This window comes from Embiotoca jacksoni, unplaced genomic scaffold, assembly GCF_022577435.1.
Source record: "Embiotoca jacksoni isolate LCO1_2020_lvr unplaced genomic scaffold, fEmbJac1.0.p SCAF_55, whole genome shotgun sequence".
In the NCBI taxonomy this organism is placed as follows: domain Eukaryota; kingdom Metazoa; phylum Chordata; class Actinopteri; family Embiotocidae; genus Embiotoca; species Embiotoca jacksoni.
Window position 1 is genome coordinate 363,642 of NW_027185409.1, and position 26,023 is coordinate 389,664.

General features: G+C 42.6%; 1 protein-coding gene across 1 annotated transcript in view; it reads left to right on the forward strand.

Annotated features, from left to right (window-relative positions):
• Positions 1-26,023, forward strand: part of nrn1la (neuritin 1-like a) — a 59,275-nt gene that overhangs the window by 25,613 nt on the left and 7,639 nt on the right. The window contains exon 2 of the mRNA XM_069172823.1: positions 17,170-17,320. Coding sequence (XP_069028924.1) covers positions 17,170-17,320 — 151 coding nt within the window. The remainder of the gene's footprint in view (positions 1-17,169; positions 17,321-26,023) is intronic.

A 26,023-nucleotide genomic window follows, 5' to 3' on the forward strand; every position in this document is an offset into this window, starting at 1 on the left:
TCCTCAGAACATCTAAGTAGTTAAGTAAGCTTTGTGAAGATTGAATTATTTTACACTTGGGCCAACATGCTTTAAAACGACTACACTGTGAGCTTGAATACTAAATGTACTGAAACCGCATACTGTTATGTTCAGATTTATTGCAAAGCTGCTTTTTTCTTCTTCTTGAATCTGCAAATAAAACATGACACTTAGTGAACTTGTTATGTAAAAGTAAATGTAAGCATTTTTTCAGTGTAGGGGGTTTGAACTGAGTCGGTATTTGTTCTGCTTTGTCATGCTGTGCCTTGGGAATGATGAATACTTAAATAAACATGCAGAAAAATAATGTTCTCTTGAGCATGGTAGACCAAGCAAGCTTCAGTTAACAATCTGTAAAGTCATTATTGGATGGATTATGTTGAGAAAAGGAGGGTTGAAATGTGCAGATTTGAGCAGCACGTCTCAGATTATTATTACTAGTATGAGCAGTTAATTGACGACTAATAATCAAAGAGTCATGTGTAGTCGTTGCCTTAATTGTTTTTAAGAAATTTAGAAAAATTAGAAAACATAAAACACTCGTTGCGCTTTAAATGAGTAACTATTCCAAGTTACGTCTCTTGATCAACATCAACACCTGAGTTTCACACCTTTTTGTGACTTCCTCACATGCGCACCTTCTACCTGAAACTTGAGCTGAGCGCACATTCAATTTTGTGTCACGTTTTTTGGGGAACAGGAAGTCGCAGGACTCAAACCCAATGAGTAGAGGTGGCGGGCGAGAAAATTCCGCAAATGTTTTCCCTTCAGACGCCTCAGAACGTCACAGGACTCCGTGTTGACAACCAGCTAACGAAGCTAAGGGTTGATTTCGCTAAAATCCAGCTAAATTTAAGTCAACATCCAGCTAACGACCCTCAGACGCCTCAGAAGGTCCCGGCGGAACTCGGCGTTGACAGTCTGACTCTGGGGGACGAATTCACGGTGACACGACCCATCAAAGAATATCCCCGCTGGCGTCTCCTGAACCTGACTCGCCTTCTTCCTCGGTCTCAGACGGTGAAGCTCCGCCCCCTCTTGAAACATCACTCAGAAACACGTCGCCGTCGACTTTCTGAAACGTCTCAAGGATCTCTGTTGACCGTTTCCACAGTTCAAACCCAAAATCTGATGTTTCTCTGCTCAAGTTTCAGGTCTGACGGTGAAATCCAAAATGTTCACGTTCCAGCGGTCACGAAAAAGTTTTTATAACTCAGCTGCTGTTGATCGAGACGTAACTGAATACTTCCTCGCGCGTCCATTTCACCTCTTGTTTGAACCTCGTGTTGTTCAGCCCGCGTCCGTTTTCTGGAAACGGGTAAATACAAAATAGATGATCAGCATATGAATAAATGATAAAAACTTGAGCTTAAAACTGAGTTTGCTTTCACACCGCCCTGCGACAGCAGGGGAGAGAGTTGAAAGATAACAGCTACAAGCTCCAATTTTACCAATTTATATCAAACCGGAAAACACACACACACACACACACACACACACACACACACACACACACACAGACCTCCCTGCTATTAAAGCCAATTTAATCACTGATCACAAGCCTTAAAAGCCCCGCGTAATCCCAGAGACTCATTTCATTTCATCTCTGGTTTAGAGGAAAAGTTGTGCTCGTCCACCCAGTTTGCATTCAACATCTCGCTCCTGCTAACGATCTCATGCACCAAAGATCAGACGCCCGACGTGTCTGCGAGGGCGGGAACGTCTGCAGCAGCTTCTGCAGCGTCGTGGCCCGTCGCTGTAAATGCAGCATGCGGCAGACTGTGAGAAAAATAATCGTTCTGCTGTTTCCAGCACTAATAATAGCTCCTGAGAATAACAGAAGGACGACAGGATTTGTTTTTTTTCACCGATTGATTATCACACCGTGTTTGATTCGGAGGTATCTGGGAGAATGAGCCCGTCTGGAATTGATAACGGATGTTACGCTCGACGCTTAATCGATTACACCGAGGATATGACAATTTGAATAAATTAGGAAATCACGTGGATTAAAGATCAAGAAAACCAAACTAAGTTACGTTGATTCACATTCAGAAATGATAAAAGCTACATTACTTTTTGATCTTTGCCTCTTTACTTCCTGTTTGCGTTCTTTTGGATCCAGTCTCTGCTGGCTCACTCTGGGTTTTTATTTTTTTTTTGGACCGTCTGTTTGGAAATCATTCAGGATTTCATTTCCAACTCCTGCTTCTGGTTTTTAAAAGCTTTTGTTTGCATGAAACTTCTGGTGTTTGTTTGCTCTCTTCCTTTTGAACATTTGTGACACGAATGTTACGTTTTCCGTGATTTGGGCCGACGGCTCACGTACGTTAGCACTCGAGGACAGAGGTTGGTCAGAGGAGCATCACAACCGGTACGATTGTAGCGTTGCTATTTACCGCGTATACGAGAAGAGTCCGCATGAACGGCGCCCTCTTGTGGAATTCACGATGTCGGGAACTCAAAATTTTACGAGTCGCGACGTGTTTGCCGACATTTACAGAAATTTCAGAGTTCATGGAAGTTCATTTTTTCATTGGATGTTTGAGGATGTTGTAATTTTAGTCACGTTTGTCTTCATAACTTAGATAACAGCATACGTCAGAGGAAAATGTTGACCTCATCTTTCCCCTCGGTGGCTTCTAGACGCCGTCCACTTCCTGTCCACGCGGTGCACACGGAAGAGGTTCCTGTTAGCCGTGGCGAAGGTCTGCTCTCTCCGACTTCCTGTCCAGTTTAAAAGCGCATCGTGAACATAAATTGTAAAATAGTTTACATAGTTGACACTTTTGTGTGCCGTTAATGAGCAGCTAGTTCACCAGCTAGTAATAACTCCGGATCAAACAATCTGTCTGCTGCGGTCTTCGGCTTCAGGAATTGATTATTTTTTTTTCTTTCTGAAGGTGTGTTTCAATTCACAGCTTGTTAGATGATGTGAAAACATGGACGTGCATCAAGACAACACGTCTGTGAGTTGACATGCTGCGATGAGACCGGAGGGCAAATCGTTAAATCGACCGCCTGCCACAGAAACGAACGCACAGACGTTACCGACTACTGTCTGGATTAGTGGATTGTGTGTGTGTGTGTGTGTGTGTGTGTGTGTGTGTGTGTGTGTGTGTGTGTGCGCGCGTTCCCCCACTCGTGTGAAAGGTTTTTGTATTTACCTGCCTTGTATGTCATATTAAAGTCAATCCTATAAGTCGAGTGTCGAAGTGGGAAGAAGCTGAAACTGCTCCGTTTCATACTCGTTAAAAAGAAACCCGGCTGCAGGTCGAGCAGATCTGCTGAGGCGGGCGAAGGAAGCATCGCACTTGTCAAACCTTGACGCAATAATAGCACGCGTGACCGTACGTGATATTTGCATACTGATTTCGATCGATGTTACCCTGCAGAAGATGATTGTGACCCCGAAGCACATTTTAGTCAGCGGTGCATCCACATTTGCTTTCACGCTTGTTGCTAAGGTTTCAAGCTCCTCTTCTTCTTCTTCCTGCACCGGCTTTAACTGCTCGACTCTTCTTTTTCTGGACCACCTTGTCCTCTGCACATAGCGGGGTGCTGCATGATGTTATCTTTAACTCGATCCTTTCGTCGGCAACCGAAGGACGTCTGCACCTCCTCAAATGAACACGGAGGCAGTTATGTGGGTTGAAATGAAACAAATTTAAAAGTCCAGTGAATTAAGAAGGAATTGTGTCCGCTGTAGTTATAAACAATACAAACAACATGAACATTAAACGGTCTATTTACATCCTTATGTTCTGAAGGTTGTTTTAAAATCCTCTCGTATCGACTGAAATTGATTAATAAAAGTCTTAATAGCTCTGAAGAAGAAATCACACGTTAAATTGTCTCGTAAAAGAAGAAGGAATGAAACATTTGGACTCTGCAGCAGGTGTTCGGCCTCGGTGACGTCAACGCGGCTCATCTGAGGTTCGGCCCGAGTTTTTTTTATTAATAACACGATGATTTTAACACTTCTGTGCGGATAAAAACTTGAGCCATTATTTTACAAACAGTTATCATCAGAAGAGGAGGAGGAGGAGGAGGAGGAGGAAAGAGGAACTTCAACGAAACTTCTAACAAAGTTTACGAACTCCCCCGCCCCCGTTTCTATACCCGTTCTACACCTTTTTCATGTTAACAAGCATCGAAGGCTCTCCGCTCACTCCCCTCCTTTTTACACAGGTTACACCTAAAGCCGCTCACTAACGAAGGACCTGCTGATTGGACGTCTTTCTTTCCATTCCCTTTCATATTTTTCTCCTCTTTTTTTTTTTTTTTTTCTCCCCTTTGCTTTCATTTCCGCTGCATCGTGGCCTCCCGTCTCCAGATAACAGGCGCCGGGCTGGTAAAGCACACGGAGGTGTTAATGGAAAGGTACGTTGGTGCAGGTTCCCCGGTCCCACCGAGGAGTCACCTGACCCGGACCGGTCTAATTATAAAGGTGTTTTGGTTCACCTCCGGTCCCATGGACACACGCACACTCACAGATAATTAGCATGTAGATGCAGCATGCACACACACACACACACACACACACACACACACACACACACACACACACACACACACACGGTCTCAATGGGACGTTTGCTTCTCACGCGATGACGCCTGTTTGTTACCACGAATAGTTCTTTGTGTGTTTTTATGAGCGAGTTCATCAGAGGCCAAAGGTTTCCATAGTGAAAGTTACTATAGTGTCACGTAGAAACACTGACTGCATTATGATGTGTGTGTGTGTGTGTGTGTGTGTGTGTGTGTGTGTGTGTGTGTTGGTGGAGACGGGTCACAAGAAGCCATGTGCATCATTTATGGACGGATTGACACCTGAAGAAAAATAGCTGCAGGTCTAATCAATATGAATATGCTCTGTGTGTGTGTGCGTGCGTGCGTGTGCGTGTGCGTGTGTGTGTGCGTGCGTGTGCGTGTGTGTGTGTGTGTTTGTCAGGTGAGGTGAGCAGCAGGCATCAGCAGCATTTCAGTCCAGTCAGCAGTGATCTTGCCAGCCTCTGCACGACCAGACTCATGAATAGATCAGTATGTTGTGGTCGTGTGTGTGTGTGTGTGTGTGTGTGTGTGTGTGTGTGTGTGTTTATACGAGGGAACCCGTGGACGTGGCTTTGAATCCGTCCCCTGCCGTGTTCACGCTGCTCTGAACAGCTCACCGCTTTGAAAGCGAAGCAGCAGGGAAAAAGAACAACAATTTTGATGTTTGTTTGTTTTTCGCAGCCAGTAAACAACAATGCCGGAGCTGAAACACACTCCGGTACAAACAGCGTTCGCAAAGGCGAGTTCACGGTCAGTTCAAGGTGGGAATGTTGTGGAAAATACGGTAAATAATCGACAAATCTCCTGTCAAGTTCAAGACTACCGAGTTATTCTGTATTTTGCTGTTTCAGTCCGACAAAAAAAAAAAAATCCAATTGTTGTAAATAACTCATCGTCGTTCACGTATTTTTTGGACGCTACAATTTTCTGTCCGGCTGTCGATGTTTCTGACAGACTGTTGTTTGCATGTAAGCAGATCAGCTTTGGCGAATCCGGACATCACCAACCTCCGTGCGCTGGTCGTCGTCGTGACAACGTACGTTGACAGTCTGACGTGACCATTTATCTCAACTTTATTTTTTTAACGCATCTGTAGAAATCCGACTGGAATCGCATTTCAAATGACTTTTCATGTTTGTTTTTTTTGTATTTATTTATTTGTTATTTTCATTTTTCAAAATGATCTCATCAAGAATCTTTTGGTCTTTTAAAATTTTGTGGAACTTTTTCTTTTTTTTTAATCATTTCTTCTTTCTAAGAAATAAGAGTCCATGTTTTATATTTCATATTTCAGTATTTCAGGTCAGTTTTTAAGATATAGAAACTAAATGAAGACCACAGAAGCAGCAGAGCGCCGTTCGCTGGGTTCTGCTGCTGGAGGTGATATCTGTTGTCGAGCTGATTGTAACTGAGCAGTTACGTTTGCATAATATTTGGGTAGGAAGTTGTTATGTGCAGCAGTTTTTGTTTTGTTTCAGGGTGTCAGAATCATAGTCATTTTGTGGACTCAATTCAGCAGCACCCCACATTTTAAGGTTTGATTTTCAGGTTGACTGGTGGACGGTGGATTATTGCGTGAAACACAACACGCCGCCGCTCGTTTGATCGTTTCATTTGTTTCAAATGAAACCAAACGTACAATTTGAAGGAATTGCGTTCAGGCAGAAAGCTTCGCTTTGATCACTCGCTTGATTAGAAAATGGAACAGACAACGACCTTCGAGCTGTTTTGATGGCATCGGCTTTAAACAACAGAAAAACAAAAGTTTTGGCCCAAAATAATGTCGTACTTTCGGACCTCCCAAGGTTTTAACATCTCGCTTTGCTGCAGTGACGTAGGAGTGTTTTACGGTCATGGTTCTTCGTGTGGGGTTCCTTATTATTAATCCATCAAATTGTTCTGAATCATTCAAATTGAAGCGGTTGAAATTATGTCGTGACTCACGAAATCAGTGTTGTAACAGCCAGTGTCACCCAAAACACGCAAATATCCGTTAGCTATCTGCATCGCCACAAAACCCCAAATCAGCCAAATTAAGAAAGTATAGAGGATTTAAGAGAACCAGCTCGATGTTAACTGAATCTATTGGAACAGCTTTGAACCAATCAGCATTGAGCTCCGTACACTGTACGTCGTGTGCTAAAATTCAACCGCCATTGTTGTTGAAACAACAAACGTTATCGCACCGAAACAATCCATACTCGCTGCTGATTGGTCCGTTCTTCAGACTGGTTGAACAAAATGTAATCGTAAACATAAAAAAAAAAAAAAAGCAAAAATAAACAAAACAACAAATAAACTAAATCGAGATCAACGAAAATACTACAACTGGATTATAAATTACAACAATAAAACAAAGTGCTTAAAAAAAAAAATCCATAAATAAAATTAAATTAAAAATAGAGTAAACGCCAGGGATAAAAAAAAAAAAAAAAAAACACAATTAAAACTTAAAAGCCAAGACGATAAACATCCCTCCAAATTAAAAGCCAGATTAAAGAGTTTGTCATTCTGCTCTCTGCTCAGGTTTCAGGTCCACGGTGAAATCACAAATGTTCACGTACCAGTGGTCACAAAAACGTATGCAACTCAGGTGCTGATGTTGATTCACACTGAATATTATTAATATTGCTGCTTCCATCTGCTTCATGCACATTACCAGGCAGTCCGTAACTGGGACAAACTTTTTGAAGTTTTTTGCTAAAGGGGGAAAAAAAGAGCTCAAATCGTGAAGCTGTTGAATAGATTTTTTGAAAAATGACCACGATGTGTCGTGAAAGAGTTTTTATGTCATATTTTGAGTGGAAAATTGTCTCCATAAAAGTTAGAAAGTGTGAGAAAACTCTTATTCTGTTATTTATATGTATAGAAAACCTCAGAACCTCGTTTTATTAGTGCATTAGAATTTAAAAGTGCTCCTGGGTGGAAGGGGAAAAGGTGAGCTGTCTGGCAGACATAAAAAAAAGAAGAATTTCTTTGAGTTTTCCCAAGCAATCTTTATAAATGTAAGGTCAACAAATGTCTTTTAAACCCACAACATAAATTTCATTGCGCTTCCTTTGTTTCTTTAAGACGAACGCCACAGTGACCCGAGGAGTTCATTTTTCTTTTTGAAAATACAAACTCACAGAAATACTTTCTTTATTACAGTGGCTCTTGACATTTTATTTGGAAAACTATTTGAAAGATACATTTTTTTATAAGGTTCAAGAAATAAACAACTTTTTCTATTTAGGGTGTTTCAGATTAATGGTTTGAGGTCAAAGGTTAAGTCTGGGGATATGTTTTATTAGTATTTCTCAAAGCCAGAACTCATTTAATGCAGAAACCGTCAGTATAATAATCCTGCTAATGAGTATTTTCTGTTTCTTTTTATTTTTCTGATGTTTATTTCTCAATGTCAAAAAAACTGCTTTGCAAGACCTTCATGAAATGTTCTTCATCATCCAGCGGGTCGCTGCATTTGCCAGTCAAATACATGCAAGTGTGCATTCCCGGTAAATTGCAATGGTAATTTCTTCTGCTGTCATGATGTAAGATAAGATTGTTGGCACCGTGTTATCCTTCCAGAGTTGGTTTGTGCCTCCACATGGTTAAAACTCGGGTTGATTCGTGCGAGTAGAAAGCGCCCATCAAGCAGGAAGTCTCTCAGGCGTGTTCGCTGCTTGGTGCGCTCTGTTTATTTCACAGATACCATTTCTTTTAGCCGGACTATTACTTATAGCTTCAGTTTTCTTGGCTGTGATTATAGTCTGGAAACCCTGTTTGCATTAATGCAAGTCAAGCATTTTTTTTCTAAATGTAGTTGCAGTGGTGGTCGAGTTTCGGCACATACCGATCGGTTAAAGCTGCTCCAATAGTTTCAAAATAGGTCTACGCCTACTAGTATGCAACGGACTCAGAGCATAGATTGTATATAGTCGTGGTCGTAGCTTCCTGTGCGAAAAAAAACCAAACGTGCAATACCAGCGAGTGCCACTAGAGGTTGACTCCAAAAAGCCTCTGGCTCCATAGACTCCCATTCAACTTCTCTCATCAAATACAATGTGAGGTGTTGGCGTTGAGAGAAATTATATAATTTACATGGGATCATGTTTTATTTGACACCATATGTTTTATTTAAGCGACGGTGTACATTAATAATAATGAGAAATGTAAATGTGCCACATGTAGCCCTGCAGTTGGATCTGCGGTCCGTCAGCGCGCTGCTGGTTTAAGGAGCGTAATGCCATCCATGACACACCAGCACAGACACGTGAACAAGCATTAAGGAGAAGCTTTACGAGCAGCGTGGAAGAAAATACAAAACACAAAAGCTTCCCCATTCGGGATGAGACTCCGGTTCATAAACGGCTTTGGACGCTACATATCAGTCACGATAAAGACGTGCTGCGAGGAGGGTCGGGAAACTCACTCGCACGAAGGAACTCGAGCCTCATCCTTTAACATTTGTTTTACTGATGTGATAACCCGCCGTAGACGTGAAACATCAATAGTCCGAAACAGTTCTGCCAAACAAATACTCTTTATCAGAGCGATTCATCAGCCCTCCGTCAGAGACAAAAATTTATACAAAATTTCCACACTTCGTTTCTTTTGATGCGCTTCATCTTTTGTCCGATCACAATCAAGTCCGCCGAGTTCACAGATTCCTCTCACTGTCGATATCAATCAGTCTCCCCCCTTCCTCTCCCTCCCCCACTGCTTCCCTCGCTCCCTGGGCTCAGCCTTAGTTCAGATATGAAATATTAATCAAGCAGTTGATCAGCTGTCCCTTCATTGATCCGCCCGGCTCCTCTCCGCAGCAGTTACACTTCCAGTAAGTTTTTTTTATTTTTTTTTTTACTTTTATTTGACTTATTTTCTACTCGTGTCCATATTTCAGCCTCTTTCTCCGATGAAATATGTATTTTATCGGCGACATCTTCAACGGTACAAAGCGACGTTTTGAAAACATGACATTTTAATTCCAGTGGGTGCAATAACCAACAGGCAAATTCCTGTTACCGACCAAAGGACAAGGACCTGCAAGAGCTCTAATAACTCTAAATGGACCTGGATCATTTAAATTCAGACTCGGCTACCTCTTGGACTCATTCAATGATTTATTTTCTTAACCAGCTCAACCCCTCTAAAGGGAAAATGGAGCTGGGACTCGGTGTCAGGCCCCAGAATGCAAATCCAATTACATTAAGTAACAGATGAGACTGTTGGTCCTTTGACTGTTTTTTTTCCAGGAAACTTTTTAGGAACTTTATCTCAACTGCATGAATCGAGGTCTGGTTTTCATTTCTTGTTTCCAAACCACCAAAAAAAAGTTCCTGGTTGAGTTTTAACAGGACGGATTGAAAACAACGCTGCCGGCAAAAAAGTGTGTATGTTTCCCGTCACAACTTTCCTCCAAGGCAGTTCGGTGGCAACCCGCTGTGACGTCACTCGTTGGATTGTGAACGGCCATTTTGAAAAGCTTTGAGTCTGGCATTTTGGCGGTCGCCATCTTGGTTTTTTTGGAGCCAGAAGTGACCATATTTAGACGAGCGGGGGTGGAGCAAGGATATTGAGAAGCCAAGGAGACTAGGCCCCGCCCACCTATGCATGAAACTGCACCCCAGGAATGTCAATCAAACCAGATATGAGAGACATTGATGCTTGTTGAAGGAGAGTCCATTGGAGTCAAAAGGTTTTTTTTTGGAACCAGCCCCTAGTGGACCTCAGTGGCATTGCACTTCTGCATTGATTTTCAGACCTGGAGACTACATCTATTTTTATACACACTAAATGGATTTCCCTGAACATGCTCTTGGCTACCTGTGATTGGCTGCTGTTCACTTCCCCCCTGCCTAATCACCTCATTTAACTCAACTAACCAGAGTGGGCCAGACCGCATGAAACCGACATTTTCAGTCATTGAAAACCTAGAAAAACCCAAGAAAACCTAAACAACAGGTAGAACAAGGTTTTTACACGGAGCCCAGGTGAAGCGAGCGCTCGCTGCATCAAAGCACTTTTAGTCGCGTTACTTCTTTATGAGTCCCACTCACCAAAAAACAGGCTCCCGACACGCATGTCGTCCACGGGATGAAAACCGTCCGACCGCGGTGGGATCCTCCCCGCGGTGAGGCCCCGGCGTCGTGACACTGGACCATTAGCGTGAAACCCCGGCGCCCCGTCAGACCCCCCACGGTGACCTCAGCGTGAGGTGGAAAAGCTTCCATCAAGCCTTGCAAAAACAGATCATTAGTTTACAGACCAAACCTGAAACAACACAAATTCCTGCCAGTTGAACAGATGTGCTTCCCTGTCTTGATTTCCCAACTGCACCTGCAGAACTCATTTCAGCTTGAATAGCGGCTCGTGGAGATAATCACAGAGAGCTTTTCTGAAGAGGAACTCTTCCACAGAAGTGCATGAATTTAAATCTGTGCGTCGCGGGACCACTGTATATCCTGTTGATTTACATTTACTCTTTATAATGGGCTTAATTACACTTAATTCCCATGCATACACGTTGCAACAATAATTTGTAGCTTATTAGCATTTTGAAAACATGCTGTCCTTTTTATGCCCAGCCTGTTTAAAAAAAACAACAACATCCAGACCTAAAACTCACAAAGTAACCTTTTGATTTTATTTTATTTTTTTAGTGAACAACAGCTTTGTGCTGTGATGCAGCTTTAACTTGAACTTAAAAAAAAAGTACCATTGCGGCCTTGTGAGTGAGGCAGTGATGTTACACCTGTGATGGAAAAAAAAAAGAAACCTTTGCTTGTTTTTCAATCACTTGCCAAAGAAATTTGCCACAAGTCCTTCAGCAACTTCTTTTCATGGTCACTTCCTTTTTTATCTTGTGCTCCTTTATTGGTCTTCACCTCTTCTTTTCCTCCTCCTCCTCCTCCCCCGTCGTCGGTTTTCTTTCTCTCATACCCATTTTCTTTTCTCCTCCAGTGTTTTTTTCCTCTTCATTAAAACTTGATGGAGATGAGGGAAGCCAATAATCTTCAAGACCCGTGAACAACCCAGCCTGAAATCAATAGGTTTCCTAGAAAAAAGAAGAAAAAAAAAAAACGACAGATAGAGAACGGAGGGTGGAAGAAGCTCTGGTTTATTAAATATTAAACGAGCCGGTCTCCGGGGAGGTGGGGAGGAGTTGTGGCGATGCAGTGTCTGACCCAATTAACATCTCCTGTTCACCTGCCAGGCTCCAGCCGGGGCTCCACTCTGACTTTTACCCGTCACGACAAGCCTCTTCTGGGACAGTCACACTCTCCAGGAGTGTTATCTTTGCCGTCTTGTGCACTAATCATGACATGATGCATCTGTGCCTGTCACACTCTTGAAGAGGGCCATCTCACTGTAGCTCCGTGAAAAAGAAAGAAAAAGAAAACGGTCGCCACCAGCTCCCCAAATGATCGCGCTTCTTCGGGAGAGCCGGCCATCTCAGAGAGGCTCCTCTGGGATGAACTAACTCTTTAGTAATGTTGAGTCAGCTTTTTGTGTCACCAGTCATGAGTTTCCTCCGGGCATGTAACTGTTTAACTCTACTTAAAAAAAAAAAGGCATCTTTTTCATTTGTCTACTAAGATAAACAATATTTAGCATTCTGCTCCGGATATTTGCTTTATTCTGTCACATCGCTGAGTTGATATCACGGCCTCTAACTGGTAATGCAAGAACAATTTGTGAAAGTCTGTAATTACAGCTGTAGCGTTGGTATAATATGCAGCTAAAGAGTGGCTTTCCACAACATGGCAAAAAAAACAACAGTCATCACATGAAGCATTAGAGGGCTAAACATAAGATTCACCAAGCTAAAAACTGCTATTCTGGTGTTTCCAGACCTAAAATCACTGCATGGATTATATGGGACTCCGTTTGGTAATCGTTTCTAGTTGTTGCATCCTATTGGGTTTGGACCTCGGGTTCATTTTGAAACTACTGGAGCAGCGTTTCACCAGTCGGTACGCACCAAAACTCGACCGCTGCTACAACTACTTTTAGAAAGAAAAAACACTCAACTTTCCTCAAACGTGAAAGCAAGCAGAGCTTCCAGACTACAATCACATCAGCGGGAAACTGGAGCTATGAGCAAGACAGCGGGACGGATTTAACAATGAAGACAATGGCTCCCATAGACGCTACTTCACGATGAAATCAAACACGTTCGAGACACCTCGCTGGTGAAATTACATAAGTGTGCGTTTAAATGAGTATAACTAGAAAAGCATTAAAAAGAAAAACGACATTAAAGGAGAGCGTTGGTGAAATTTAAGGATTTGGACAAAAACTTTGAATAATGCAAATACGGTCGAAGTTGTAGTTTACTTTTTAATAAGTAATCTTTGTTTCAGTTTGTTAAACTCCTCAAGGTGTTGAAACCCTGTCTTGTCCATCGTTTATTTAGAGACGTAGGACGGGTCTAAGTACTTTAACACCCACGACTCCTCGAAGAATAAGAAGCTAATTCTAGCGAACAAAAAATATGCATTTTTGGTACTCAAAGCATTTTAAACTCAACATGCCGATTTCCCGTGACTCACTTTTATATTCACAAACAGACTGTAGCATAATAATATAAGAAATAAAATGTACTCAAGAATATTAATGTGGCTCAAAAAAGAAATTAATACTTAAAAGGAATCAATAGACACCTGCATGAATCCTTAATAGATGGACAGACCAATATGTCGATCACAGGCCACAATCCATAGAATTGAATTGTCAAAATAATTTATCTTTTACATAACCGATAAACTGACCTCAAATATTGAACAATTTAGTTAAAGAAGTCTTGTTTTCAGAGCCGGCGAGACTCCTCATCGCCGCTCGCTCATATCTGAGCGCTGATCACTATTCAAACATTGTAATTCAGTAAGCAGGCGGTCGTTGGTGTGCGTTGCGTCACGAGACAGGAGCTCGGAGATGAAAGAGTAACGAGATTAATTCGAATGGAAGAAGGACAGGAATGAGCAACAGATGGCAAAAGAAAGGAGCTGCCAAACCTTTCTTTTTTTCCCACCTTCTCCATCACAAGAGAGCAGACAGAAGGTGGAGATAAGAAAACACGATAAACAAAAAACAATTTCGGAAAAGTTCGTGTCAGTCAGATGTGTTTGTAGTTTTTATTTTTATTTTTGTATTTTTCTTCGGTGGAGTTTTTTTGTTTTGTTTTTCAGACGCACATTAGACAAATCTGATGATTTATACATCAATCGACTGTCCTCCATCTGAAGAAGCGTCTGTTGTCTCCCATGTTATCTGATCCCGGGACGTCATCACCCGCATCTGTGATAATCAGGAAATACGAGTTGATGAATGAGGAAATGTTTCAGTCATCCTGCTCATGTTATAGCAGATTTCTTTATTTCACTCCGATTAATCAGTGATGACTGACTTGTCAGCGAGTCCTCTTTATTACTCTACGGTGTTGTCCTCAGAAGTAGAACTGAATATGGTGCAACTACCCGAGCGGTAACCAACGGCGACGTCACCCGTTGGTTTGTAAGTTGCCGTTCTGAAGCTCTGACTTCTCGCCATCTTGGTATTTTGGAGCCAGAAGTGACCATATTTGGATGAGCTGGGGAGGAGTTAGCGGTGGATCTGACTGAACCGCAGGCCTGTCAATCAAACGGACACGTTTTTTTTTGGAGCCACCTCCCAAACATTAATATGATTATTTCCTAATCTCTGGCATCACAGTTCAATTCACTTTGTCACGTCGATATCTTTCTGCCAGTCTTCAGTCATTAATTCAGGTTGTTCCCTGTATCACACCCTCCACCCACTAAAGGTCCCCCAGCCTCTCTGAATGTCTCCTGCTGGCCACGCCCACCTCACCTGCACCCACTTCCCCAACCTGCTCACCTGCAGCCAATCTGCCAATCAGCCCGCTCTGTAGTTTTTGTCTCTTTTGCCTCGTTTTTTCTGCTTTTGTGGTGATTTTTCTTGGCAACGTTGGACTCCTACCCGGACATCATACCCCGCATCAACTCTGTATTGTGCTTTAATCTTTCAAATCCCACCTACTTCCTGTAAGTCGATTTCACCTGTTCTTTTCGTGCACTTAGCTCCTCCTTTCTTGTGTAATTGTGACACACTGAACAACTCCCCATGTCTTGAACTGTTTTTACCACGGTGAAAAAAAACAAAAACATTACCCGTTGACAACATCTGGACATTTTCCATGACAACACGGTGGGAAAAAAATAAGTCGATATGTTCTGGAGGACGAGGCTTTCCTGGTGCTATTTTTTTCCCGACTCTAGCAGAAGAAGATAAACATCCCCGTTTTTGATCTCCACCTTGTTTTTCTGGAACCAAACTCAAACCCCAAAAACGCTCAGTCGATTCGAGTCGGAAGAGACATTAAAAAGTTAAAATAAAGCCTGCGATGGAATAATTCCCTCCTCTGATTTCCTGACACTTTACCGCTCCACAAAGTCTTCTCGGGTCTCTTGATATATTCATTTGCCGCTGCTTAGAAGATGAGAAACGGGGATCAGCCTAATCAAAGAGCGGTGCTCACGCCCCACAAGAGATCCCGCTTCTCTGCAAGTGCGTACACGACAGCTTCGGGTCCTCTGTCATTTTTGGAGCCTCTGCGAACAGCGTTACGACCCCCCCCCGAACACTTGAATAACTGTTAATTAGAATTTCAAAAAAATACATCAACCAATTGTGCATCTCTCCGGAAGAGTTTTCTCTCCTCCTCAAAGTCTGACTCAACAAACAGCTCTGGGCTTTGGTGAGTGCTGCTGCAAATAGCTATGCACTAAGTAAATGACTTGTGAGACGGGACTCTCAGGGGTGTGTGTGTGTGTGTGTGTGTGTGTGCGTGCGTGCGTGTGTGTGTGCGTGTGTGTGTGTGCGTGCGTGTGTGTGTGTGTGTGCAGCAAGTGTACATTTTAGTGGCAGATTCTTTTTTAAAACCCCTTCGAGAGGCTGCGTTTTCATAAAGATATAATCACAAAGCTGAACGGGAACTTAAAAATTTTTTGAACGCACCCGACGTGTCACGTTTGACGTCAAACCCGAAAGTATTTCAACCAGATTTATAAAGAAACACTTAGATTTATGAGATTACTGATGTGCGTTAGGTGCTAAGTATACTGTGTACGTACATATATAACAAAAGTAAGTCCTATCCCGGCTCTGTCATGTCCTCCCTTCGTCTTCACAGATAGTTAGAAGTGACGGAGTCCTGGCGATTCACGCTGACGGCTGACGACCATCCTACACGGGCTGCTTGACAGCTGACAGATTTTGTCGTCGTCGCTCCCGGTTGGATCTTTGAAGTATTATTTGTGTTTCTGCAGTTTAGCGCCTGTTGAGTTTAAAAGGTGTCGTATCCACTCTTTTAAGGTTAAAGCCGCACCAATCGAGAGTTTAATTTGAGGCTAAGTGACACAAGACTCATTAAACACTCACCGGGTGCAGTGTTTGTGGAAACGTTGATCTACCTGCAACAACGCTGCTGCTGTGAAGGAAGGACAGGAAACCAACTTCTAAAGACAGAGAGAAAAACAAAAACTTGTGGTCTGCAGTGTTTTCACGTCACCAGCTCGATCGTGACAAAGACGGGGGCGGACAATGGACAACCAACAAATAACAAAAAATAGCAACAAGTCGAGCCAAGACTGTCATTGGAGAAGAGGATTTATTTATAAAGCGCATTTTAATACAGCAAGAGCTGTGTTGCACGACATCAAAGAGTCATCAACATCTGAATGAAAAAAAAACAAAAGCAAAATGAAGTCAGAACAACACAAGAAAAGTACACGAGTGCGACAATAAACTAAAAAAAACCAAACAAATCAACATCAAATCTGGAAATGTCAAGAGAAAATCTGGAGGAGGAGGCTGATGAAACCTCGCTGAGAAAATCGCTCTTAAGTTGCGATGTGGATTTAGGAACCATGAAAAGCTGCTGGCCCGCTGACCCGAGCGGCGCCGGGCGCTTCGTTCCCTTCTTCATCCCACATACTTTCACTCCAATCAGTCAGCTGCTCTCTGACACTGGAAACACCACCCGGCAGCAGGAGCAAAACACCTGACTGAATGACATACGAGTGCTGATTTAGAAGATCTGAAAACCAGACTGTTTTTTGAGTTCCAACCTTTGACACGCCGTCCAGTATCCCGTCCTCAGTTTGTGTTCTTGCTGTAGATAAAGACGAGTCGCTCCTCGCCTCTTCTGTTTCCATTTCCCTGGTCGACGAGCCTTGAACTCGTCTCGTCTTGTCAGCAACGGATTAGCGGCGGACTTTAAACCCTGAATAAATGAAAAAAAAAAGAAAAAAGGGTTGAAGTCGGGCTCAGTTGTCTGCAGCTCCGTGGGTGGTGGGCGGCGGATAAACACTCAACATCTCAGTCTTGATATTGAAACTAACAGCTGCATGGACAAAAGTGTCAATCTCTGCAGGCACTTTGGTTTTCTCTGGTCCGACAGTTACAGCTCCTAAAGAGAAACAGAACTACACACACATATATACATGTATATATATATATATATATATACATGTATATACACACAACTGAGCTTTCAGTTTCTTTGTGTGCTTTTGCATGTGTTTATTGTGTTTCTTGTGTGTCTCCCAGTGTTGAGCCCGCGGCCCGTCGCTGCAGCCTCGACCCGACGGTGTCACTCCATCTACAAGGGTTTCGCTCAGTGTCTGATGGCCCTCGGCGACAGTCTGACCGACAACGCCCGCAAGGACGAGGACACGCACGAGATCCACTCCATCTGCAGGTCATCGCCACGCTCACACACACACACACACACACACACACACACACACACACACACACACACACACACACACATCGGCAAATTAAACACGAACACTCCTCCTCGGTTAAGTCGTAAGTCTCTCGAAGGTTCAGCGTTCGTGCCCGCCAGGCATTCATTCAGTATTAGCGAGAGGGTTTCAGACACAAAGACAAAAGAAGGATCTCTCCACGGGAGGGAACGAACGAAGAACGCGCTTCTCCGAGCTGGAAACGATGTATGCAAAAGAAAAGTTGAGATAAGTATTTTCCAAATCTCAAAGTTGAGTGTGCTATCTGATATCAATAGGTCACACGGAGCCCGTACGTCGGTGCAAATACCGCCGATCGAAACCCTCACCGGACTTCTTCATCTGCACTTCCAGATATGTTTTTTTCCTTATAAATATTGACATATGTTTTGGTGATGATTGACAGTGAAAAGTTTTACAGTCACCGTAGGGAGAATCCGATGGTGTAAATAACCTGCGACTTTAGTGGTGCATTTACTTACTTCAGTGTTATTACCGAAACTGTTGGTTCGCAAACTGTCGTTTCGAAGCCCTGAGTTTGGCGTTTTCGGCGTCCCCATCTTGTTTTTTTTGGACCTTAGTATTTTCAGACCCGAAGACCACGTCCATCGAACTCTCTGTACTCTACAGTCCATGAGTCTGAAAGGTGAAGCTTATGCAGGAAGTGCCTTAAAGTGCAATACCACCGAGAACCACCGGGGGGCTGGCTCCGATAGACTCTCATTCAAAAAGCATCAACTTCGATTAGATTGTAGCGCTTATCATTAGCATTTAGTTATATTCACACAATATCCCTAAAATTATTTTGATACTAAAATAAACTTGGAGCTAAATTAGTTGTAAACTATCAAACGGGGATTAAAACACGTCCTCCTCCTCTGCAGAGAGCAGCAGTTTGATTCGTTCTTTTCTACGTCTTCACTGAAGACACAAAACTGACATCAAAACTCTTGATATTTCTTTAATTTCTTCCTCAAACTGTTGGCGATGCAATTTTCATTTTCCACGGAGAATTCTCTTTGTTGTCGTGTCTTGGACGAACCAGCACCAAAGGACTGAGAATAAACTCGCTGACAGAATAAAAACGATCGAACTGACGGGTTGCATCAGAGGAATATTTTAATTTGCACAAACAGAACGGTGACGATGACGGAGGAGAAATCACACATATGATTTTAATAACCCCCCCCTCAAAATCAAACAGACATTTGAATTGTCATATTTTGAAAAAAACCAACAACCAGTTAGTGAAAGTCAGTATCTTAATCTTTAATGCCCTCTGTGGGTGTTTCCCACAGCAGCTGTCGACTGACATTTAATTGCGGTCGATGCTCCGAGAAAAACAATCAATCGACTCCATGTGCTTCGGCTGGAGAACGTTTTAAAGCCTTTTTTATTAACAAGCTCACATATTGACCGGTTATTTATCTGTATTTAGGATATGTATTCCTTTTGTAACCTTCAGCACTCGCTCGGCTAACCATCTTCGCTTTCACTTTCCAAGTCAAAATTTCGACGATATCGGCACCGATTCCCGAACTAGATGCTAACTGTCGCCGCTGCTTCGAATGTAACGGCACACGTACTCCCGCTGCGCTCAAAACTGGGTCGTGGAAGAGTCCGTATGAACGTCGCCCTCTTGTGGTACTCGCAGCGTTGACGTTTACAGAAAGGTCAGAGGTCATGGAAGTTCATTTTTTTTCGTTGGATGTTAAGCTAATATATCGTGATTTTAGTCACGTAGAGTTTGACTTCGTAACTTAGGTAAAAGCTTACGTCCCCAAACGATTACACAAACACAGAAAGGGGGCGGAGCTAAGAGGAAAACTAAAGCTCCTTTCTTTTTTTGTAGTATTTCCTTTAAGTGAAGTTACTTTTAAGGGATATCAAACTATTTTTTAACTCACCCAGATGTTGCACCAATTAAATTAGCAGTAAGGCAAATATTCATCATACAGAAATGAATACATAGCTTTAATTTCTACTTTTTGTTGATGACAGTGAATAAGTCAAAACAAACACGGAGGATGGAGCAGTTTCTTTTGCGGCGTTGGATTTGAATTCCAGTTGGGCTGTAATTACGAGCCGCGCTGCCTCGTGTCTCCTCCCAGCATATCTCCCCTCCGCAGCTCTCCTTTCAGCCTCCCATTGCTTTTCGGCCGGAGGCCTGATGACGCTGATTAAACATGCAGAACATCTCTCACTTCCCGTCCGCTTTTTTTTTTTTTAAATTTTTTTTTTAAGTCCTCTCTCGCCACTTCATTTCTCCGCATCCGGTACTCATCCGTCACTCGTCTCTCGCTCTCTGCCATCTCCGCTCGCCGCTCTATTTATACGTACCTCCGCCATCCATCTTTCAGAGAAGTCCTCTCGACCGAGGAGGGCGGCGGGGAGGGGGGGGGGGGGGGGGTTTTAACGTGGGAAGAGTCTCAGAACAGGATCAGTGATCTGAGAGCGCTGTTTTTGTCAGCTGCAATTTGTACAGATCCAAAATAATCATCGCAGCTGAGCGTTGGCGGACTCGGCGGGGGCTAACCGAGGAGGTCCGGGGGGGCAGTCGCGCCGCTGCGCTGCAGAGCCGGCAGGTTAAGTAGTTATTTAATGAACCACAACAAAGATTGGTGGCCGGCACTTCTTCTCTCACTACATTATGAATGAGGCTTTTACCAACTGAGGAGCACTTGTGACGGCATACGTGCACCATATAATACCGCTTTACACTCCTGTAGGTCAGAGGGAGGTGTGTGTGTGTGTGTGTGTGTGTGTGTGTGTGTGTGTGTGTGTGTGTGTGTGACTCAGACGAACTGAATCTACGGAGGATTCTCCTTTATTGTTCGAAGACACATGTTTTTATTGAGGTTTTACAAAGTGTGATGTTACAGGTCCTTGAGGAAAACCTAATGGAGTCATTCTGAATAAAATCCTCCTGCGACGTATGTGCCGGCTTCTCGTCGTACTATCAGTCGTCTCGTTGATACGAGGCGCGATCAAAGAGTTTGGGAGAGCGTTCGGAGGTGTCGCTTGAGTGACGCGCACGGAGCAGCGGGACGCAATAAAACCTTTATGAGTAAGTATGCACAGTTATGTGTCTGCATCCACGTCGGCACCTGACTTCCACAAGTTTTTGTGACCGCTGCTACGTGAACATTCGGGATTTCACCATTAGACCTGAAACTTGAGCAGGTTTAATTTTTGAGGAACAGAAATCTTGAACAAGTGTTTTTGAGCCCGTGCAGTGATTTCCGCAACAGAATCACGGCTGTTTTTAAAAGCAGCGCTGCTTGAGGGGCATAAAGATTACAGACAACATTAGATTTGCGATCAAATTCAAGAAATGGACTACAGGGAACCTTGAAGCGCTTCAGAAAGTCTACGGCGATGAAGCGACGATCCGGGCGAGGTGTTTCTGAGTGACGTTCGCCTTATCGAGAGGGGCGGAGCTTCGCTGTCCAAAGGTCACTAAAGGTCAGACGCTGACGTGTTGTCCCAACTTCTTGGAAGGCAGCGGTGTTCACAGCCGTTGTGAACGACCACAATTCGAAGGCGCGGTGACATGATATCGCTCGAACATGGAGATGACAGCACACACGTCCATACAGCCGCTTCTCGAGGACATCCGTGGCGTTACTTGGTTTTTGAAATGAAAAGTGACAGGAAATTCAAACCCATGTTAACGTCGGCTTCTCGGTTTTGGAAAGTCCCAGAAATGGTGGGAATGCAGAACTCAATTCTGATATCCAAAAGGCGCTTCACAAAAGAGGTTTCCGAATCTTTTCAACCGTCCGACAAGCAGCGCTGATAAAGTATTGTTGCACCTTTAAGTACCTTTCAGACCTCTTTGTTCCCTTCGTGCCAGACTTCTCTTCTTTTTCCATATCTTCCCTCACTTATTTTTAATTCATTGTTCCTCTTCTTCCCTGCATCATTTTTTATTTAATTTTTTATATACACTGAATGACGCCTGCGTTGCTTTTAATTTTTTTAGAAACACACTTTGGTTCAACGGTGACATCTGATTAAAGCGGGGGAGAGGGAATGGTTCAGGAGAACTTCATTGCAAGTAGAATAACAACTTGTGTGTGTGTGTGTGTGTGTGTGTGTGTGTGTGTGTGTGTGTGTCACCATGGCCCTGCAGCCCACCCCTGGTACCACTCCACTGTTGTTAAGTCCTCTCTACTCCTTGAGGTACCAATTAAACTACTAATCCTGCAACCCAGCCACCTCAGTGTGAGTGTTGCCTAATGCTTCGCACAAGAGCTCACACACAAACACAAAATCCTCATGCCCACATACACACTTTTCGTCCCGACTCAGTGTCCTCGCCTCAATTCTTCGTTGCCTCTTCTTCCTCTTTGTTCCCTCTCCTCCTCTTCTCCTCTCACCTCCCTCCATCCCTCCACTCTGTTTTTTTTCTATCCTCCTCCTCCTCCTCCTCTTCCTCTTCCTCCACTCAGGAACATTGGTTTTAGAGCTTCTAACAGAGCCACTTAATGAGGAGGTAGCTCCCCTCTGAAAATCCACGAGCTCGTGCACGCTGAGCCGTGCACACGATTTCACACACACACACACACACACACACACACACACACACACACACACACACACACACACACAGGGGTGCACGCTACAGTGCAGTCTGAATAAGAGGGTGTGATTTGCATCTAGGCCAAGGCTGCTCCATTGTCAGCGTCGTCCCAGGAGTGCAGCGCTGCTTTTATTCCTCATATTCACAATAGGCATTATGCAGCTGCAATCATTCACCGAGGATCCCGAGTATGTGAGGTGAAAAAGAAATATTTGGGGGCTAAACATACGGAGAAATTATGCTCAATTGAATTAAACAGTAACCTTTTGCTAAAGCTTAAAATAGACCAGGGGAGGTGCGGATGAAGAATAGGTACTGCTTTACGTCGTATAGGGTTTATAGATATTGCTGATGAGTCTGATTGTTAAAGTCCGCTGTTAAAGCGAGCCATTATGATTTCTATTCTTATATTTACCCTCATATATACTCTGCACATGCAAGTTCGCTCACCTGGTTCCTGGACGAACACTTCAATGGACAAAACAATCACTGGTCCGTTAACGTGCAGAATTGATACTTACGTTTTAACGGGAGAAAAAGCACCGAATCGAAATAATGACTCCCAAAATACCAGAAAAAGAACAATACAGATGTAGTTTGTATGTTAAGATTCAGTGGAATTTAATTCAGCTGTGATAAAGTTCACTTTTGTAAGAATTAAAAAGTGACAAATCAATTAAAAGGTTGATATTTCTTTTTTTGGGGAGGGGGAAAAACATTCAAAATCAGCAATATGGCAGAAAAGGGTGCTAAATGGGTGAAGTTGACCTTTGACATTTAGGGATATAAGGTGCAATCACTATTATTTTGTGAAGTTTTGTCGTATTAGCCAATGAAATCCTGTGGTTCAGCTACAAATGTGTTTTCTGAGGACATTTGATTAACGGCGTGACTTTATTGACTTTTCAAATAACGTGATTCATGGCAGCTATGAATTTGTTTAATCAAACTTGGAAGTTGCTCCTTCCTGTACTTTTAGACTATTTATACTTTAATTTGACTCCCTTCAGAATAAATAAATAAAGGCTTTTATTATTTCTCCAGTTTTATCCTTGGAGAAAAATATAATTGCAAAGATAATTGAAACGCTTCAAAAAAAAAGTGAAAACTTCCTTTTGGAGACGTTGAAGGCTTCAGTCTTCTGCAGTCCTTGCTGTGGCCTTGTTTCCATAAATTAGGCAGAAATAGATCTACAGGAGCAGAAAAACAGGATGCAGCTTGTCTTTATGTCCACTTAGGTTTAAGTACACCATTAGAAACCTCAAAAACCTTTTTGTATATCAACATCTCGGTCAAATTTAACCCTGAAAATACAAAAAAATAAAAAGTCTTAAAGCTTGGAAGCACTTTGTTCGTTGGACTCTTACAATAAAAACAGTTTGAAGCACATCGTACTTCAACAAGTATGAGTCTCTGTAGACGACGGAAAATGTACCTTTCTGTGCACACACTTTTCTTATTACAAGGTAAGAGTTTATATTTTGGAGTAGAGTTATTGATTTAAAAGTTTGGAAGAAAAGCCTTTAACTCCCTTTGGTTCGCCAGAGTCCCGACGAGAGCCTGCTCCGGATGACGTAATGCCGGTCGGATGTATTATCCCCCTATGAAGTTCTACATTTCTAGATAAAGAGAGGCGTCATTCTCAACCCCAGAAAGCAGAACGTCTCCTTCAATAGCTAAAACAGACTTTTATTTACTTCAACTTCACCGGGTGGCTCCGATCTTTGTCGCGGGATTTCTGCCGCTCCCCGTAAGGATCTCCCTTCACAGTCGTGTTCTTGCTCAGTTTGGCAATAATAATGTGAATGAGGTGCATTCGTGATGGAGAAATCAATCGGTTTTTTTTGTTAAACATGCAGTGGCAAAATTACCAAAGCTGTAATTTTGGATACTGAAAAATTGAGGCTCATATGTAAGGGATGAAATAAATAGCAAAAAAAAAAAAATCACACAATGTACAAAAGTATGCAAACGGGGAAAAAAATATTTAAAAAGCTATTCGAGAGGACGCAATAACGAATCATTAAAAGCCGAGAGTCTTCAATGAGGTCTCACTTGAAATGACAGGATGTAGTCACGGCTTAACATCGAGAAAAGTCCTCATTCAACCCTCTTGGGCTGAAGTATTTGCAAAAGTATTAAAAGGGAGCGAGGTGAAAACGGAGCGTTTGTTTCCTTGGTTACGGTCACACAAACAAAAGCCGGAGACTGCTGATAGCTAAAACAGGTGCTATCAGAAAACTCTCGCACACAAGGTTGAGTTTTCTTTCACTCAGGCCTCTTTTCACCGCAGCCTCTCTATTTGCCTTTATATTCCTATTCTCTACAGATTTAGATAAGGCCATTCATGCTTCTGTTGCATCTCATCGCGGCACTCCCCTATTCCTATTCCTGCCTCGGTTTAAAAGTCGCTTTCAGCTCTACAGCTCATTTGGGATGCACCACTTAGGATTGAAAGTGCCGCCAAACAAAAGAGGTTGTAATATTCCCCGGTTTCAGCATCTCTCCGCGGTTCTTGCGCAGATTCAGACGTGATTTAAAAGTGTTGTGGAGGAAGAATCTAACTTTTTCATTTTTACAAAAAGAGCTTTATATATATATATATATATATATATATATATATATATATATATAAAGTGTGATAATAAGAGCTACAAATTCCATGAATTAGATAATATAACAGATAAAAATAGTCATTTACAAATTAAACCTCTGCTGCTTCGATGTCGCGGTGGCAAAATATAGATCAAGTCGTGTGCGTGGTGGAAAATAGAAAGAATATTTTCCTTTTCATGGAGGTGAAGGGAGCCTTCTTGAAGCACGTCAACCCTGTTACCCTGATGAAGGCCACTTCAGCTAAAGTGTGTTCTGGGGTTTTCTTTTTTTTTATATGAAAGCATTGTCAAACTCTTCCCCCGAGAATAGCTGCATTTCTTTCATTCCTCTGCTTCTTTTCAGTTTGCGCAACTCGTTGGAGCTGAGAGGCAGCGACACATAATTTCTTTTTAACCTTTTTTAAACATCAGCCTTGGACAGAAAATAATCCCGCTGCTTTCTGGGGTTTCTGCAGGATATATAAAAAAAGATCTAAATGTTTTTGCTTTTCCTTTTTTTTTTTTTTTTTTTTTACATCCATTTTGTGTTTTTCCAGCTCGGATATATAAAAAAATGACATTGAGGCTTGGGTACATTTGTTGAATGTTACTTGAAAGTTAGTTCATGGCAAATGTGTGACAGTCACGAATCTCCACAAATACTTTAATTTCAAGTGTTTTTTTTAATTTTTATTATTATTATTTTATCTTTCTTCTTTAAAAGGAAATAAAACTTGGATTTTTATAGATAGTGCAATAAAATGCAAGCATAGATGGTGACATAAAAAGAACTACACCGTGTTAATTTTACACTATCAATGTGATGTCACCTTTTTCTTTATACCACACCAGATACAAAACTTGATTATACAGTTTTATAAACAGTATGTGGATTTTTGTGGAAATTTTTCAACGCTAACAGGTCACTAAAATGCGCTCTGTTTACTGCGCTTCTCCCAACTCTGATTTTTGTGTAATCTGTAGCTCATTATCTTAATCTGCTGTAATGACATTGTACCCAATTATAATTGAATTGAATTCACCGTGTACCTGAAACCAGGCATGCAGTTCTGTTTGTTGACGTACTGGATCGATCGCACACCGTTTGAGTTGTTGCTATTTTTTAAATGTTGTTCTGGATTACTCGAAGCTTTTATTGTCCAAGTTCAGAAACAACATGTTCCTGCAAATGTTTCACAACAAAAGCCTTGTTAAGTATTGAACGGTGTCCGTGTCCACCAAAACTCCAGAGGCTTTTAATTTGAAAGAGATACAGGAAGCGTCGGAAGTAACGTTGACAGGGCAAACGGTAGCGGATCAAAACGGGGTTTTGGACCACTAGAAACGCTTCAGAAAGTCTACGGCGATGGAGCGGGGAGCCGTGCGAGGTGTTTCTGAGCAGCGTTCACGTTTCAAGAGGGGGCGGAGCTTCACCGCCCGAGACCGAAGAAGGCGGATCCGGTCAGGAGCGCAAC